Raw genomic sequence first — 18,284 nt, forward strand, 5'->3', positions numbered from 1 at the left:
CACTTTAATTTCTGTGAGACATGCACACTGTCTTGACAGTGTTTTTCTGTTAGCATTTTAAAGATATTGTTCTAATGTCTTCTGTCCTCTGTGGGGTTTTTTGTTTGTTTTTTTAATATTTATTTATTTGGCTGCGTTGGGCCTTAGTTGCAGCAAGCAGAATCTTCATTGCCACATGCGGGATCTTCGTTGTCACATGCGGGATCTTTGGTTGCAGCATGCAGGATCTAGTTACCTGACCAGGGATTGAACCTGGGCCCCCTGCATTGGGAGCGCAGAGTCTTAACCGCTGGACCACCAGGGAAGTCCCATGTCCTCTATGGTTTTTAATGAGAAATCGGCACTCATTCAAATTAAGCCATATATAATGTATCTTCTTGCAGCTGCTTTCAAGATTTTAAAAAAATTTATCCTTGGTTTTTAGTATTTTAATCACAACGTGTCCAAGATAAACATGCTTGGGACTGGGTAAACTTCATGAATATGTAAAAGCCTATCTCTTTCTGCAAATTTGGGAAATTTGTACAATTATTTGTTAATATTTTTCTGGCCCCAGCTTTTTCTCCTTATCTTCTGGAATTCCAATTACACATATATTTGAACATTCCGTCCCACAACCACTGAAGATTCGATCCTATTTTTAATATCTTTTCTTCTCTGTTTTCCAAATTCAATAATTTCTATGCACAATGTTCAAGTTCAATGACTCTTCTGTCACATGCAGGTCACCTCTAAGCCCATATGGTATGGTTTTTTTCTTTCAGGTATTGTATTTCCAATTCTCAAATTCCATTTGATTGTTTTTTGGGGGTTTTTTTTGCGGTACGCAGGCCTCTCACTGTTGTGGCCTCTCCCATTGCGGAGCACAGGCTCTGGATGTGCAGGCTCAGCAGCCATGGCTCACGGGCCTAGCCGCTCCACAGCATGTGGGATCTTCCCAGACCGGGGCACGAACCTGTGTCCCCTGCATCGGCAGGAGGACTCTCAACCACTGCGCCACCAGGGAAGCCCCATTTGATTGTTTTTATACTTTACTTCTCCATTGAGAATTCTTACGTTTTTCATTCAGTGTTGCTTTCCTTTACACCTCATAAAAAAAAATTATAATAGCTGTTTTAAAGTCTTTTTTGCAATTCAATTATTTAAAAACCAAACTGGGAACATTCATTTATGTTGTTAGTTTTTTTCCCCAGCGTATATAGAATAATCAGTGGGACTGATGGGCTGAGATGGGCTTCTGCTGCTATGACAGAACTAAATCTTTTTTTTCCCGTTTAACAGCTTCTGTGATAAAGGATGTAAAGAAGGTGAATCTGTTTCTCTATAATCTGTTTGCTAGAGCTGCCATATAAAAGTGCCATAAACTGGGTGGCTTAAAACAACAGAAACTTATAGTTTCATGGTTCTGGAGATTAGAGAGTCCCTACTCAAGGCCAGAGCAGGGCCATGCTCTGGGACTCAGGAGAATCCTTCGTTGCCTCTGGTTCTTCTGGAGGTAGCCAGCAATCCTTGTGTTCTTTGGCTTGCAGCTGGATCAGTCCAATCTCTGCCTCCATTCACATGGCACTCTCCCTGTGTATCTTCACATCAACTTCCCTCTGTGACTATCTACTTCCAAATTTCCCTTTTTATAAGGATATCAGTCAACTCGATGAGGGCTCACCCTAATGAATTCATTTTAACTTGATTACCTCTGTAATGATCCTATTAACAGATAAGGTCACATGATGAGATACTACAAGTTAGGAATTCAACATATCTTTTGTTGGAGACACAATTCAACCAACAAGTTTTCCTTCCTCTAGGAAATGCATTTCAACAACCATCAGCAGTAGCATTCAAAGAATAATCTAAGAGGAGTTAAGCCATTTCATAATTATTCTCTTCTATACTACTATGGGTCATAATAGAATGGCAAATGGCCATTAATATGGAATATTTACTATTGTTCAAAAGAATTTACTACTGATTATAAAATTATTTTTATAATGGTGGATAAGCTATTAGTTTAGTATAACTGCCTCATCATAATTCTAACTGTATGTATTTTTTAATAAGGCCATCACCAAGATTAAATTAGCAGGTCCGATCTTTTCAAAATGCACAAATATATATGAAAGTTAAACCAAACTGTAGAGTATACAGTAGGTGGAGCAAGGCAGAGAGAAGAGAGGAAAGAAGGAGGATGGTTTCAGTAAGGAGGCTCTATAACATATGAATAATATTTGAACCCACTTAAAAAAACACACTTTAAAAACTAGCTCGTCACCACTAATGCTGGAATAAACAAAGATTTATCGACATTGACCTAACAGATCCAATAAAACTCTAAAAAGTATTGTTTTAAAAATATAATTTCAAATACTATTCAACGTTGATAATCTGTGTAGAAAATATACAAGAGTCTGCTTGAGGTCAAAGAAACAAGTATTAAATTATATGTAATTAATAATTTGTACAAACCCAGGAGATCTGAATTCATACTAAATTATAAAACTGTAGAATATAACATGTTTGGCCTATACCAACTGGAATGTTAAAGGATTAACAAAATGCCTTTTTAAAAGAGTAAACAGTGCTTTTTTTCTTTTAAATACTGCATGTTGAGCAAAAGAAGTTTTGAGTGAGAAACTGATCGGAAATTACATTTGATCACTTCAATAGACTCGCAGTCTGACAGTAAAGTAGTTCTTCACCGTTTAAAAAACTTTACATCTGCAACTGATTTCATTCCATCAGCCAAAAGATGCATTTATGCTGCCACCATTACATTTTCAGAAGAGTTTGAATTACAAAACTTGAGAGAACTTCAAAGCAATACTTAATCTAACCATTCTGATCTTGATGGCCCTGTTAAAAATAATTTAAGACACTTAACAGAAGAGAAACCCTTCAACAAAATGAGTAACAATTGCTCTTAAATCACATTATTTTAAATTTCCTTTCATAAATCAAATGTACCAACCTGGGGGTTCGAGCATTTTATCTCAAGTGACTCTAGGTCAACATGCAGACAGACAACAAATGAATGCCTCATATCAGGTCCTGTAGCGAGTAGTTTTTGAGATGTAACAGCTAGAGTAGAGGTACAACCCATAGGTTCCACTAGGCAAAGTGTCACTTGTTTTCCAAAAAGGGTGTATATGCTGAAATGATGCAAGCTGATTGTCCAAGGAAAGGCATCACCTGAAAATGGGTACAAAAGTGGGTAGGGAGGCACACAAACAAAAATATAGTTAATTGTCACTTGATAGTAAGGTATCTACTGTTAATATTTGAAATATAAAACAGTTAATATGGCATCATAAATAGCGTATACTGTATCCCAGAGACCAACATGTTAAACAGTTTACATGTTATATAAGGGTTACCTTTTAAAAATGTTTATATTTGTATTTATTATAACATACTACTATATCAATAATTATGTACATTATAAAACATACAAAAGTAGAAATTAAGGAAATGAGATAAAAATATAAATACAAGTTCTAACTTTTTCTTCCCTCACCCTTGTACTAGTGGGTTGTACAGTGCAACTGCTGGGATGTATGCATTATATCTTGGAGACCACAGAGAATGTGTTAAATTAGGAAAATTAGGAAAATGAACTAAAGGTGACCACAGATCTGACTGCAGAATAAAAAAAGAATAAACAATTTACTATGGTCTGTTGGGCCATCTGCATCAGAGTCATATGGGTGCTGATATAAAATACAGATTCCTGGTTTCTACTTCAGACCTACTTAATCAGAAATCTCTGATGGTTAAGACCCAGGACACACGTACATATCTTCAGTTGGTGATTCTTATATATGTTATTTTTAAATCAAGTATATTTTATTTAAAAATAAAAGTACTCACATTTCAGAATTAAAAGCAAAATTTCTTTGTTTTAAATTTTTTCCTTTTATTGATTTACCAGAGAAAAAAATTGTTAATATAAATTTATGAGATAAAACTATCTTTTTTTTATTGTGGCTATAGATAAAATACTTTGTGAAATAGCATTAAAAATGTACTCAGTATTAAAACATTCATAAATATTCATTACTGGGATGCCAATTTGATGGAAAATATGTTCCTATGACTTGTATTTTTGACTTTGCAATTCTACTAGCACTTGATAGTATAGATAGTATAATACAGACTTCTTTTTAAGTATCTAGTTTTAAAACAAATTGAAAATATTTATCTTTTAATTAGAGAGGTACTAGTGTCTCACTGAAAATAACTTAGAAAATATAATATATAAAGAAAAAAATCAAAACCAGTCATAATTCACCTTCCATCTTGCTACTCCCAGGAATATGCACTATTAACATTGTTATTATTTTTCCTTCAAGTCTTTTTTGTTCCCCCCTGTAGTGTTGGACACGCCCACACAGAGTTGGAACCAGATCACATCGTACTATTAGGTTCATATTATTTTTTAGTAAGGAAAAAAATACCAAGTGAATAACTAAGTAGATCATGCTATAAACATATATACTAAAGGAATATAAATAAGTATTTGAATTGTGAATGGTGATACTCAGGGGATGCTACAAGATAGATTCTCATATGTTTGAACATTCAAAATGTCTTGATCAAGTAGTTAATAAAATTAAAATCAGAAACTTCGAAATTGAGACCTGGATAATAAAATAAATCTAGCTACATAGCAGTCCACAACAACTTGACTGGAAACAATGGAAACTGCATAATAATATGTGGTCAGCATCGTGGTACTCTGCCTGTCTTAAGACTTAAAATATTTTGCCCCCAGGAAAGAATGACAAACTTTAAATCATCTGTAACTAATTCTGAAATTATTTTAAAACCTACACAAAGTTCCAGGCTATTTACAAAATAAAGGCTTTGCCAAATTTGTCTTAAAATACTTTGGAATGATTTCAGGTTACATATTTTAAAATCTGTAGTGAGCTATACATAGTCTTTCAAATTTTATGTTATCCAAGAAATGTTAAATGGTGATTATGTTGGGTAAAAAGCACCACATTTAAATTCATGAAATAGAAAAAAAGAATTCCAAATGACATTGGTACTATCTCAGATATATGTCTCTGCTTCTTCTTTGGAATCAGACCATAACCTGAAATTGGGTATACCATATTCTAAGCCTTAAACAGAACCTTTTAAGGTAATATTTTACGTCCATTTATTTAACAAGCATATCATCTATTTTAAAAAGTACACTCTATCTAGAAGAGCTTAACATGTAATGACAAACATTCCCACAATTAATCACTGTGAAAAAATTATCAAAACATAACACATCATTACCTGCACACCTATTCCTTTTACACACACACACACACACACACCCCAAAATAAAAAGCACCTCATCTATTTACAACACTGGCAATATACTGTTCTGAGGACTCCATAAAATATGCTCAGATATCCGTGACGGACCAGGATCATGTACTATTCTGAGACCTTCAAGACTAGTATTTTAACTTTAATGAGAAAGTGCTAAGGCTATAAAATGAGTCTTTCATTTTAGAAAAATTATTTATTGCTGCCAGAATTCAGAAATAGTCAAATTGTCTAAAGAACAAGAAAAAATAAAAACAAAGCAGGAGGACTGAAAATATCATTTCTGTGTGAATTTGTGAAACCTCTATACTATTAACAGAGAAAAGAATACCAATAAATTAATTCTCAAAAAATGATAACCAAACACTAATGAACTTCAGATGAGTTAACGTAAAAGAAAGTGAGTATGGCAAAGCTTTGAGACAAAATGAATAAATAGAATTCAGTGTGAGACTATGTGATACATGTGTCAACAGTGGGGGAGAGGGACCCTGATCATATACATCTAATTTACAGTCTTCAATACTGGTGGGCAGGGATCAATATTCTGCAAAGAGAATTGGTCTTTCCCTTTCTAAAGATGCTGTGCTTTATTATAGGAAAAAGTATATATACTTTGCACCAAGGTAAATCACCTTACAAAGATCAATATGGAAAATGAAGAAAGAAAACTGTTCAATATTAGAGATACTCCCCCTCAGTTTTCTTTATTTCATAACCTTAGTCATTACGTGTCTTTAGAAACAAACAAAAAGGTGTCTTTCCTCTTCTTCTTAACTCTTTTCCCTATGTCCCACAATCCAGTATGTCTCAGGCAGGTTTTTATTTCAAATATGAAATAGTGTAATGAGGAATATTTTACTGCTAATTGTGAGGGTTAACAATTTGGAAACAGATGCAGTGTATTCTACAAACATAAATGAGCCAAAAGTGCTGACCCTGTTTCCCCAAACCACTTAGCACTAAACTGATTTACAGACAGTTGAGATAAAGGGTTTCTTTAATTCTACATGATATTAATTTAAGCAGTGGGAATGTTCGAGGAATGAAGGCATTAAAAAAGATATAAAGCATAATCAATTCTCCTGGCAGAGGAGAACTGCTGAAATGTCTGGAAGAGAAGGAAATGAAAATGAGCAACATATAGTTTTATTTGCTCTGTAACCAAATTTCTACTTTGGAAGAAAATACTGCTTTGTATTAGGAAATGTAAAATGTATTGCATGTATAACATAATATAAATTAAAAATATATTAAATTTATATAAATATATAAAAGTTATACTGAAAAATATGATTATTAAATCATGATAAAATAGATAATTCATTTCAAATTTGTGAAATATTTTCTTCATATCTAGAAACCCAAGCATTCAGTGCTTGATTCACTTTTTTAATCCTTCCACAGGCCTTTGTGCATATATAAATGTTTATAAACTCAGCATGTATTAAAAAAAAAAAGGGTGTGTGTGTTTCCCTGGTGGCGCAGTGGTTAAGAATCTGCCTTCCAATGCAGGGGAGACGGGTTCGAGCCCTGGTCCGGAAAGATCCAACATGCCGCGGAGCAACTAAGCCCGTGCGCCACAACTACTGAGCCTGTGCTCTAGAGCCCGCGAGCCACAACTACTGAAGCCCATGCACCTAGAGCCTGTGCTCCGCAACGAGAAGGCCGCGCACCGCAACAAAGAGTAGCCCCTGCTCGCGGCAACTAGAGAAAGCCCGCGCGCAGCAACGAAGACCCAATGCAGCCAAAAATAAATAAATAAAATAAATAAATTTATTTTAAAAAAAAGCATTCAGTGCTAACTAGTATTCACGTCTGAATATTACTGGTTTAATCATAACTTAATCATCAAATTTTCATTACTGTATAAAGAAATGTAATACTGTTTTTTAAAATTCCTTAAAACTTATGACTGCAAATATAAACAAGGCAAAACCAGAACAATTATTGCTTTTAAAACTAAAAGTAACCTCAAAGACTAGTGCTGTCCTTCAAGCAATTAATATATCAGTAATTACAGTTTTAAAAGAGGTGTCGAAATTATAGCAATGCAGAATTTATTTAAGGTCATATGGTCAGCTAACAAGACATACCCTCAGTTGCTACAGCTTGTCAAGATACGTTACAATTAAACATTTTCTAAAGTGACTTACCACTAACTAATGGCACTTCTTACCTCACTTAAATTATTACATAGACACTTACATAATTAAGGAAACATTATCATAAAATATTTCTTGGGTCTCATGACTCAGTGATATGATATATGGATTATAACTTAAAAAATAAATATAGGGTAGTTTAAATATCCTTATTTTTAAATGCTATTTTTTGCTTCCTGATTGTTTTCTACTTTAGCTTTTTCTTAAATAAATGAATAGCCAATTATTCCTTATTAAGTTTTTTATTGAACATGTACTTTACAAACACCGTGTCCTCAAAACTTTAATAACATAAGAAATGTGATTAAGACATGATTCCCTTTCCAAAACATTTTCAGCTATATACATTATATTTACAAAAATAATAAAAAATACTTATAATCATTTACAACACAAACATCCTAGATAGTAAATTCACTTATCATTTCCCTTAACATAACACATAGTACATGTAGACATTTTAGTCAATTTGAGTTAAATCTATTACCTTCCCAAGACTTCTGCAAAATAATTGTTTACTGCTATTAGATGAAAGTCAAGACTGACTAATGCATAAAAGCTTTGCCATGTTAACCTTCCTAATAAACGAGTATTTGTTAGGAATAAAAGATACACATTTGTGTATTCATTTTATATTACTGACAGAGTATATCAATTTACGTAAGTTGATAAACTGGTTTACTGAGTGCATTAGAACACTATGACACTGCCTCTACAGCATGAGCCTGGATTTTGCACCAGGAGACTTAGGTAAATATCCTAGCTCTAACTATCCCTTAGTATTAGAGGAGAAATGTTAATTCCTAATTCCTCTGTTTTTTCCACATGAAGTGCTAAGCCATTTCATGCCTTTTCCTTCACAAGAACTGAGTGGACTATTTCATTACAGTAAAAGAACCAACTTAGTGACAAAAGAAAAGATATAAGAATAAAGATCAAAGAAAAAGCAAAAAAGTTTTTAAAAAAAAGGTAAAAAGTAAAGTCCTGATTAATTTCACTTCTTTCATTATTTGGTATTACTATTTAAAGAAGTTTTTTGGAAGACAAGAAGTTCATATATGACCCAAGGACCCTTTCAGTTCAAGAAACTATTCCAAATACTAAATTAAAGAGTTTGGGGACTTCCCTGGTGGTCCACTGGTTAAGGCTTTGCCTTCCAATGCAGGGGGTGCGGGTTTGATCCCTGGTCAGGTAGCTAAGATCTCCCACACGCCTCACGGCCAAAAAAAAAAGACAAAACAACCATAAAACAGAAGCAATACTGTAACGAATTCAATAAAGACTTTAAAAGAAGTGTGATAAATGAAAGAGTCTGAATCAATGAATTATATTTCATGAAAACCTCATACAGAAGGGAATTATATGGAAGAAAACCTGAGCCCTGGTGATCATGTTTATCCATAACTTTGCACCTCAAGTACGGTTTCATTCCCTGGGGCTCAGGTGAACCACTTTGAAAACATGCTAAAGCTGACAGGTATGACCAGGGACTAGCTGTGAAATTAGGAATAGAGCAATTTTTGGTATTGAAAATAAATGTTACTCTGTAGCACAAGATTCTATCATGTTATCAGTGCCAACTGATGGACAATCTAGGTCAAACAGTTACCTAAGGATATAAAAAAGGAACAAAGAAGTCAGGTATGTGACAATCTTACAGATTTGTAAACTGTCAGAGAAAAGGTGACAGGATAAGTACAGGTATAGATGAGAATACCTAGTAAAGCTATAAATATGAAGAACACCTATCTTTAAAGAAAGTGTAGAGGAAAGGAGCCCATGAATGATATTCAAAAGAAGTAGCCCCTATCCACAGAAAAAAAATCAAGGAAAGTGGTCATCCAGAAGAAAGAATTTCAAAAAAGAATCAATGAACATCAAGGATTAAAACGTTTCCATTGGATTTGCAAATAAGAGGTTTGTTCTGTTAACTGAGTAAGCTGAAAGAAATTTTAGCATTTTTATATGACAACAAGGATTAAATAAGGAGGTTATAATTGATGAAGCAAGTTCTGTAAAAATGTAGTGCATAGCATATAGTATGCACTCAATAAATGTTTGCTTTATGAAGGAAGGAAGGAAGGAAAGGAGAAAGGGAGGGAGGGATGGACTGAGATGGATAAATGAATAAAAATGGCTTGGCCCTAAGCAATATCAGCAGATGAAAGACTTAATCCAGGTAAGGTAGATTCATTTGTTAAACAAGTATTTACTGAATTAAATATATGCTAGATATTATTCTAGGATCTAGGAAAAGAGCAGTGAACAATATAACCTCACTGTTCTCATGGATCTTGCCTTCTAGTTGTGAAAAGAAGGATAATAAACTAATAATTAAATGACATATAGTATGTTGATGGTCCTAGATGTTCTGAAGAGCACTTAAGCAGGGTAACAGAACAAGGCGCTGCCACTTTAAGACAGGATAGTCCAGAAAAGCCACTCTGATAAAATGACATTCCATAGAGACATAAGGCAACAGGCTACTTGGGAAAAAAGTGTTCTAGAAGGTGAATAGTAAGTGTAAAAGTCCTGTATCAGGACCCTGTTTGGATGGGAAGTTGTCAATGCTTTCATTAAGGTAATAAGGAGGTTGTATGCTGCGTAGGGGAAATAATCAGATAACCTTGAGGAAAGTGGTGAAAATTTATAATAGCTTTTATAGGGAGTGGAAAGGTATTAAAGGAAGTATAAAAAGTTTACAAAATTATCAATGAGGGCCAGAAGTCATTTTCTCCCAAAAAACTGTCAAGAACTTCAGAAAAGAAGCTTAAATGTCAAATAGTTGGAACGATCCAAGGCTACACTTCCTTCCAAGAAACTGAGAATCCACAATATCCAAAATATATAAAGAACTCATGCAACTCAATATCATAAAAACAACCTGATTAAAAAATGGGCAGAGGATCTGAATAGACATTTTTCCAAAGAAGACATACAGATGGCCAACAGACACAGGAAAAGATGCTCAACAAAACTAATCATTAGGGAATAGTGAAGGCAGGGGGACCTTGAAGATGGCGGAAGAGTAAGATGCGGAGATCACCTTCCTCCCCACAGATACACCAGAAATACATCTACACGTGGAACAACTCCTACAGAACACCTACTGAAGGCTGGCAGAAGACCTCAGACCTCCCAAAAGGCAAGAAACTCCCCACGTACCTGGGTAGGGCAAAAGAAAAAAAGAAAAAACTGAGACAAAAGAATAGGGACGGCACCTGCACCAGTGGGAGGGAGCTGTGAAGGAGGAAAAGTTTCCACACACTAGGAAGCCCCTTCGCGGGCGGAGACTGCGGGAGGCGGAGGGGGGAGCTTCGGGACCGCGGAGGAGTGCACAGCAACGGGTGCGGAGGGCAAAGCGGGGAGATTCCCGCACAGAGGATCGGTGCCGACCGGCACTCACCAGCCCGAGAGGCTTGTCTGCTCACCCGCCGGGGCGGGCGGGGCTGTGAGCTGAGGCTCGGGTTTCGGTTTCGGACGGAGCGCAGGGAGAGGACTGGGGTTGGCGGCTTGAAAATAGCCTGAAGGGGTTAGTGCACCACGGCTAGCCGGGAGGGAGTCCCGGGAAAAGTCTGCACCTGCCTAAGAGGCAAGAGACTTTTTCTTCCCTCTTTGTTTCCTGGTGCGCGAGGAGAGGGGTTTAAGAGCGCTGCTTAAAGGAACTCCAGAGACGGGCGCGAGCCGCGGCTAAAAGCGCGAACCCCAGAGACGGGCGCGAGCCGCGGCTAAAAGCGCGGACCCCAGAGACGGGCGGGAGACGCTAAGGCTGCTGCTGCCGCCACCAAGTAGCCTTGTGTGCGAGCACAGGTCACTCTCCACACCCCTCTTCCGCGGAGCCTGTGCAACCTGCCACTGGCAGGTTCCCGGGATCCAGGGACAACTTCCCCGGGAGAACGCACGGCAGGCCTCAGGCTGGAGCAACGTCACGCCGGCCTCTGCCGCCGCAGGCCCGCCCCGCACGCAGTGCCCCTCCCGGCCCCCCCTTCCCCCCCCGGCCTTAGTGCGCCGGAGCCCCCGAATCAGCGGCTCCTTTAACCCCGTCCTGTCTGAGCATAAAACAGACGCCCTCCAGCGACCTACACGCAGAGGCAGGGCCAAATCCAAAGCTGAGCTCCTGTGAGCTGCGAGAACAAAGAAGAGAAAGGGAAATCCCTCCCAGCAGCCTCAGAAGCAGCGGATTAAAGCTCCACAATCAACTTCATATACCCTGCATCTGTGTAATACCTGAATAGACAAGGAATGATCCCAAATTGAGGAGGTGGACTTTAGAAGCGAGATCTATGATTTTTTTTCCTTTTCCTCTTTTTGTGAATGTGTATGTGTATGCTTCTGTGTGAGATCTTGTCTGTATAGTCTTGCTTCCACCATTTGTCCTAGGGTTCTATCCGTCCGTGGTTTTTAAAAAAATTTTTTTTCTTAATAATTAATTTTAATAACTTTATTATACTTTACCTTCTTTCCTTCTTTCTTTCTTGCTTTCTTTCCTTCCTTCCCTCCTTTAGACAACGAATCACCCCAAATTGAGGAGGTGGTCTCTGAGAGCAAGATTTATGATTTTTCCCCCTTTACCTCTTTTTCTGAGGGTGTATGTGTACGCTTCTGTGTAAGATTTTCTCTGTATAGCTTTGCTTCCAACATTTGTCCTAAGGTTCTATCCGTCCCTTTTTTTTTTAAATAAGTATTTTTTAATTCAATAACTTTATTATACTTTATTTTTACTGTATCTTCTTTCTGTCTTTTTTCCTTCTTTCCCTCCTTCCTTCCTTCCTTCCTTTCTCCCTCCCTCCCTCCCTCCTTTGTTTCCTTCTTTCCTTCTTTGCTTCTCTTTTCCTTCCTTCCTTCCCTCCTTTCCTTCTTTCTTTCCTCATACTTCTACTAATTCTCTCTACTTTTTCTCCCTTTTATTCTGAGCCGTGTGGATAAAAGGCTCTTGGTGCTCCAGCCAGGAGTCAGGGCTCTGCCTCTGAGGTAGGAGAGCCAACTTCAGGACACTGGTCAACAAGAGACCTCCCAGCTCCACATAATATTAAACGGCGAAAATCTCCCAGAGACCTCCATCTTAACACCAGCACCCAGCTTCACTCAACGACCAGCAAGCCACAGTGCTGGACAACCTATGCCAAACAACTAGCAAAACAGGAACACAACCCCACCCATTAGCAGAGAGGCTGCCTAAAATCATAATAAGGCCACAGACACCCCAAAACACACCACCAGACGTGAACCTGCCCACTAGAGAGACAAGATCCAGCCTCACCCACCACAACACAGGCACTAGTCCCTTCTACCAGGAAGCCTACACAACCCACTGAACCAACCTTAGCCACTGGAGACAGACATCAAAAACAGCGGGTACTACGACCCTGCAGCGGGCAAAAAGGAGACCCCAAATACAGTAAGATAAGCAAAATGAGAAGACAGAAAAACACACAGCAGATAAAGGAGCAAGATAAAAATGCACCAGACCTAACAAATGAAGAGGAAATAGGCAGTCTACCTGAAAAAGAATTCAGAATAATGATAGTAAGGATGATCCGAAATCTTGGAAACAGAATGGACAAAATGCAAGAAACAGTTAACAAAGACCTAGAAGAAATAAAGATGAAACAAGCAACGATGAACAACACAATAAATGAAATTAAAAGTACTCTAGATGGGATCAATAGCAGAATAACTGAGGCAGAAGAACGGATAAGTGACCTGGAAGATAAAATAGTGGAAATAACTACTGCAGAGCAGAATAAAGAAAAAAGAATGAAAAGAACTGAGGACAGTCTCAGAGACCTCTGGGACAACATTAAACGCACCAACATTCGAATTATAGGGGTTCCAGAAGAAGAAGAGAAAAAGAAAGGGACTGAGAAAATATTTGAAGAGATTATAGTTGAAAACTTCCCTAATATGGGAAAGGAAATAGTTAATCAAGTCCAGGAAGCACAGAGAGTCCCATACAGGATAAATACAAGGAGAAACATGCCAAGACACATATTAATCAAACTGTCAAAAATTAAATACAAAGAAAGCATATTAAAAGCAGCAAGGGAAAAACAACAAATAACACACAAGGGAATCCCCATAAGGTTAACAGCTGATCTCTCAGCAGAAACCCTACAAGCCAGAAGGGAGTGGCAGGACATACTGAAAGTGATAAAGGAGAAAAACCTGCAACCAAGACTACTCTACCCAGCAAGGATCTCATTCAGATTTGATGGAGAAATTAAAACCTTTACCGACAAGCAAAAGCTTAGAGAGTTCACCACCACCAAACCAGCTTTACAACAAATGCTAAAGGAACTTCTCTAGACAAGAAACACAAGAGAAGGAAAAGACCTATAATAACGAACCCAAAACAATTTAGAAAATGGGAATAGGAACATACATATCGATAATTACCTTAAATGTAAATGGACTAAATGCTCCCACCAAAAGACACAGATTGGCTGAATGGATACAAAAACAAGACCCTTATATATGCTGTCTACAAGAAACCCACTTCAGACCTAGAGACACATACAGACTGAAAGTGAGGGGATGGAAAAAGATATTCCATGCAAATGGAAACCAAAAGAAAGCTGGAGTAGCAATTCTCATATCAGACAAAATAGACTTTAAAATAAGGACTATTAAAAGAGACAAGGACACTACATAATGATCAAGGGATCGATCCAAGAAGAAGATATAACAATTGTAAATATTTATGCACCCAACATAGGAGCACCTCAATACATAAGGCAAATGCTAACAGCCATAAAAGGGGAAATCAACAGTAACACATTCATAGTAGGGGACTTTAACACCCCACTTTCACCCATGGACAGATCATCCAAAATGAAAATAAATAAGGAAACACAAGCTTTAAATAATACATTGAACAAGATGGACTTAATTGATATTTATAGGACACTCCATCCAAAAACAACAGAATACACATTTTTCTCAAGTGCCCATGGAACATTCTCCAGGATAGATCATATCTTGGGTCACAAATCAAGCCTTGGTAAATTTAAGAAAATTGAAATTGTATCAAGTATCTTTTCTGACCACAATGCCATGAGACTAGATATCAATTACAGGAAAAGATCTGTAAAAAATACAAACACATGGAGGCTAAACAATACACTACTTAATAATGAAGTGATCACTGAAGAAATCAAAGAGGAAATAAAAAAATACCTAGAAACAAATGACAATGGAGACACAACGACCCAAAACCTATGGGATGCAGCAAAAGCAGTTCTAAGGGGGAAGTTTATAGCAATACAAGCCCACCTTAAGAAGCAGGAAACATCTCAAATAAACAACCTAACTTGCACCTCAAGCAATTAGAGAAAGAAGAACAAAAAAACCCCAAAGCTAGCAGAAGGAAAGAAATCAAAAAAATCAGATCAGAAATAAATGAAAAAGAAATGAAGGAAACGATAGCAAAGATCAATAAAACTAAAAGCTGGTTCTTTGAGAAGATAAACAAAATAGATAAACCACTAGCCAGACTCATCAAGAAAAAAAGGGAGAAGACTCAAATCAATAGAATTAGAAATGAAAAAGGAGAAGTAACAACTGACACTGCAGAAATACAAAAGATCATGAGAGATTACTACAAGCAACTCTATGCCAATAAAATAGACAATCTGGAAGAAATGCACAAATTCTTAGAAATGCACAACCTGCCAAGACTGAATCAGGAAGAAATAGAAAATATGAACAGACCAATCACAAGCACTGAAATTGAAACTGTGATTAAAAATCTTCCAACAAACAAAAGCCCAGGACCAGATGGCTTCACAGGCGAATTCTATCAAACATTTAGAGAAGAGCTAACGCCTATCCTTCTCAAACTCTTCCAAAATATAGCAGAGGGAGGAACACTCCCAAATTCCTTCTACGAGGCCACCATCACCTTGATACCAAAAGCAGACAAGGTTGTGACAAAGAAAGAAAACTACAGGCCAATATCACTGATGAACATAGATGCAAAAATCCTCAACAAAATACTAGCAAACAGAATCCAACAGCACATTAAAAGGATCATACACCATGATCAAGTGGGGTTTATTCCAGGAATCCAAGGATTCTTCAATATACGCAAATCTAACAATGTGATAAACCATATTAACAAATTGAAGGAGAAAAACCATATGATCATCTCAATAGATGCAGAGAAAACTTTTGACAAAAGTCAACACCCATTTATGATAAAAACCCTGCAGAAAGTAGGCATACAGGGAACTTGCCTCAACATAATAAAGGCCATATATGACAAGCCCACAGCAAACATCATCCTCAATGTTGAAAAACTGAAAGCATTTCCACTAAGATCAGGAACAAGACAAGGTTGCCCACTCTCACCACTCTTATTCAACATAGTTTTGGAAGTTTTAGCCACAGCAATCAGAGAAGAAAAGGAAATAAAAGGAATCCAAATCGGAAAAGAAGAAGTAAAGCTGTCACTGTTTGCAGATGACATGATACTATACATAGAGAACCCTAAAGATACTACCAGAAAACTACTAGAGCTAATCAATGAATTTGGTAAAGTAGCAGGATACAAAATTAATGCACAGAAATCTCTGGCATTCCTATATACTAATGATGAAAAATCTGAAAGTGAAATCAAGAAAACACTCCCATTTACCACTGCAACAAAAAGAATAAAATATCTAGGAATAAACCTACCTAAGGAGACGAAAGACCTGTATGCAGAAAATTATAAGACACTGATGAAAGAAATTAAAGATGATACAAATAGATGGAGAGATATACCATGTTCTTGGATTGGAAAAATCAACATTGTGAAAATGACTCTACTACCCAAAGCAATCTATAGATTCAATGCAATGCCTATCAAACTACCACTGGCATTTTTCACAGAACTAGACACAAAAAATTTCGCAATTTGTATGGAAACACAAAAGACCCCGAATAGCCAAAGCAATCTTGAGAACGAAAAAAGGAGCTGGAGGAATCGGGCTCCCTGACTTCAGAGTATACTACAAAGCTACAGTAATCAAGACAGTATGGTACTGGCACAAAAACAGAAAGATAGATCAATGCAACAGGATAGAAAGCCCAGAGATAAACCCACGCACATATGGGCACCTTATGTTTGATAGAGGTGGCAGGAATGTACAGTGGAGAAAGGACAGCCTCTTCAATAAATGGTGCTGGGAAAACTGGACAGGTACATGTAAAAGTATGAGATTAGATCACTCCCTAACACCATACACAAAAATAAGCTCAAAATGGATTAAAGACCTAAATGTAAGGCCAGAAACTATCAAACTCTTAGAGGAAAACATAGGCAGAACACTCTATGACATAAATCACAGCAAGATCCTTTCTGACCCACCTCCTAGAGTAATGGAAAAAAAACAACAATAAACAAATGGGACCTAATGAAACTTCAAAGCTTTTGCACAGCAAAGGAAACCATAAACAAGACCAAAAGACAACCCTCAGAATGGGAGAAAATATTTGCAAATGAAGCAACTGACAAAGGATTAATCTCCAAAATTTACAAGCAGCTCATGCAGCTCAATAACAAAAAAACAAACAACCCAATCCAAAAATGGGCAGAAGACCTAAATAGACATTTCTCCAAAGAAGATATACAGAATGCCAACAAACACATGAAAGAATGCTCAACATCATTAATCATTAGAGAAATGCAAATCAAAACTACAATGAGATATCATCTCACACCAGTCAGAATGGCCATCATCAAAAAATCTAGAAACAATAAATGCTGGAGAGGGTGTGGAGAAAAGGGAACACTCTTGCACTGCTGGTGGGAATGTGAATTGGTTCAGCCACTATGGAGAACAGTATGGAGGTTCCTTAAAAAACTACAAGTAGAATTACCATATGACCCAGCAATCCCACTACTGGGCATATACCCTGAGAAAACCAAAATTCAAAAAGAGTCATGTACCAAAATGTTCATTGCAGCTGTATTTACAATAGCCCGGAGATGGAAACAACCTAAGTGCCCATCATCGGATGAATGGATAAAGAAGATGTGGCACATATATACAATGGAATATTACTCAGCCTTAAAAAGAAATGAAATTGAGCTATTTGTAATGAGATGGGTAGACCTAGAGTCTGTCATACAGAGTGAAGTAAGTCAGAAAGAAAAAGACAAATACCGTATGCTAACACATATATATGGAATTTAAGAAAAAAAAATGTCATGAAGAACCTAGGGCTAAGACAGTAATAAAGACGCAGACCTACTGGAGAACGGACTTGAGGATATGGGCAGGGGGAAGGGTGAGCTGTGACAGGGTGAGAGAGAGTCATGGACATATACACACTAACAAACGTAGTAAAGTAGATAGCTAGTGGGCAGCAGCCGCATGGCACAGGGATATTGGCTTGGTGCTTTGTGGCAGCCTGGAGGGGTGGGATAGGGAGGGTGGGAGGGAGGGAGATGCAAGAGGGAAGACATATGGGAACATATGTATATGTATAACTGATTCACTTTGTTATAAAGCAGAAACTAACACACCATTGTAAAGCAATTATACCCCAATAAAGATGTTAAAAAAAAATCTATTGCCATAATAAAAAAAAAATTGAATGAATAACTGTTTAACAGCATATTAGACCCAGCTTTAAAAAATTAATGAAATGGAGGATCAGATTAAAGAAATTACTGAGAATGCAGGTCAGCAAGTCAAAGAGAAAAAATATAAAAGTACAAAGAAGAGACAAGAATAATACAGTAAAAATGTGAAAAATTCTAAAATATATGTAAGAAAGAATAAGGCACAGGCAGTATCTGAAGAGATTATG

General features: G+C 37.1%; 1 protein-coding gene across 14 annotated transcripts in view; it reads right to left on the reverse strand.

The window, feature by feature from the left end:
* The window catches only part of VPS13B (vacuolar protein sorting 13 homolog B), a 795,150-nt gene that overhangs the window by 405,263 nt on the left and 371,603 nt on the right, over positions 1-18,284 (reverse strand). For all 14 annotated transcript variants that reach the window (XM_089898526.1, XM_089898529.1, XM_089898532.1 and 11 more), the window contains one exon: positions 2,966-3,186. In XM_089898526.1, the coding sequence (XP_089754652.1) occupies positions 2,966-3,186 (221 nt within the window). The remainder of the gene's footprint in view (positions 1-2,965; positions 3,187-18,284) is intronic.

The sequence above is a fragment of the Delphinapterus leucas genome, chromosome 17 (genome assembly GCF_059928025.1).
Source record: "Delphinapterus leucas isolate spDelLeu-1000000601 "Yukka" chromosome 17, BTC_Dleu_Yukka2, whole genome shotgun sequence".
NCBI classification, from domain to species: domain Eukaryota; kingdom Metazoa; phylum Chordata; class Mammalia; order Artiodactyla; family Monodontidae; genus Delphinapterus; species Delphinapterus leucas.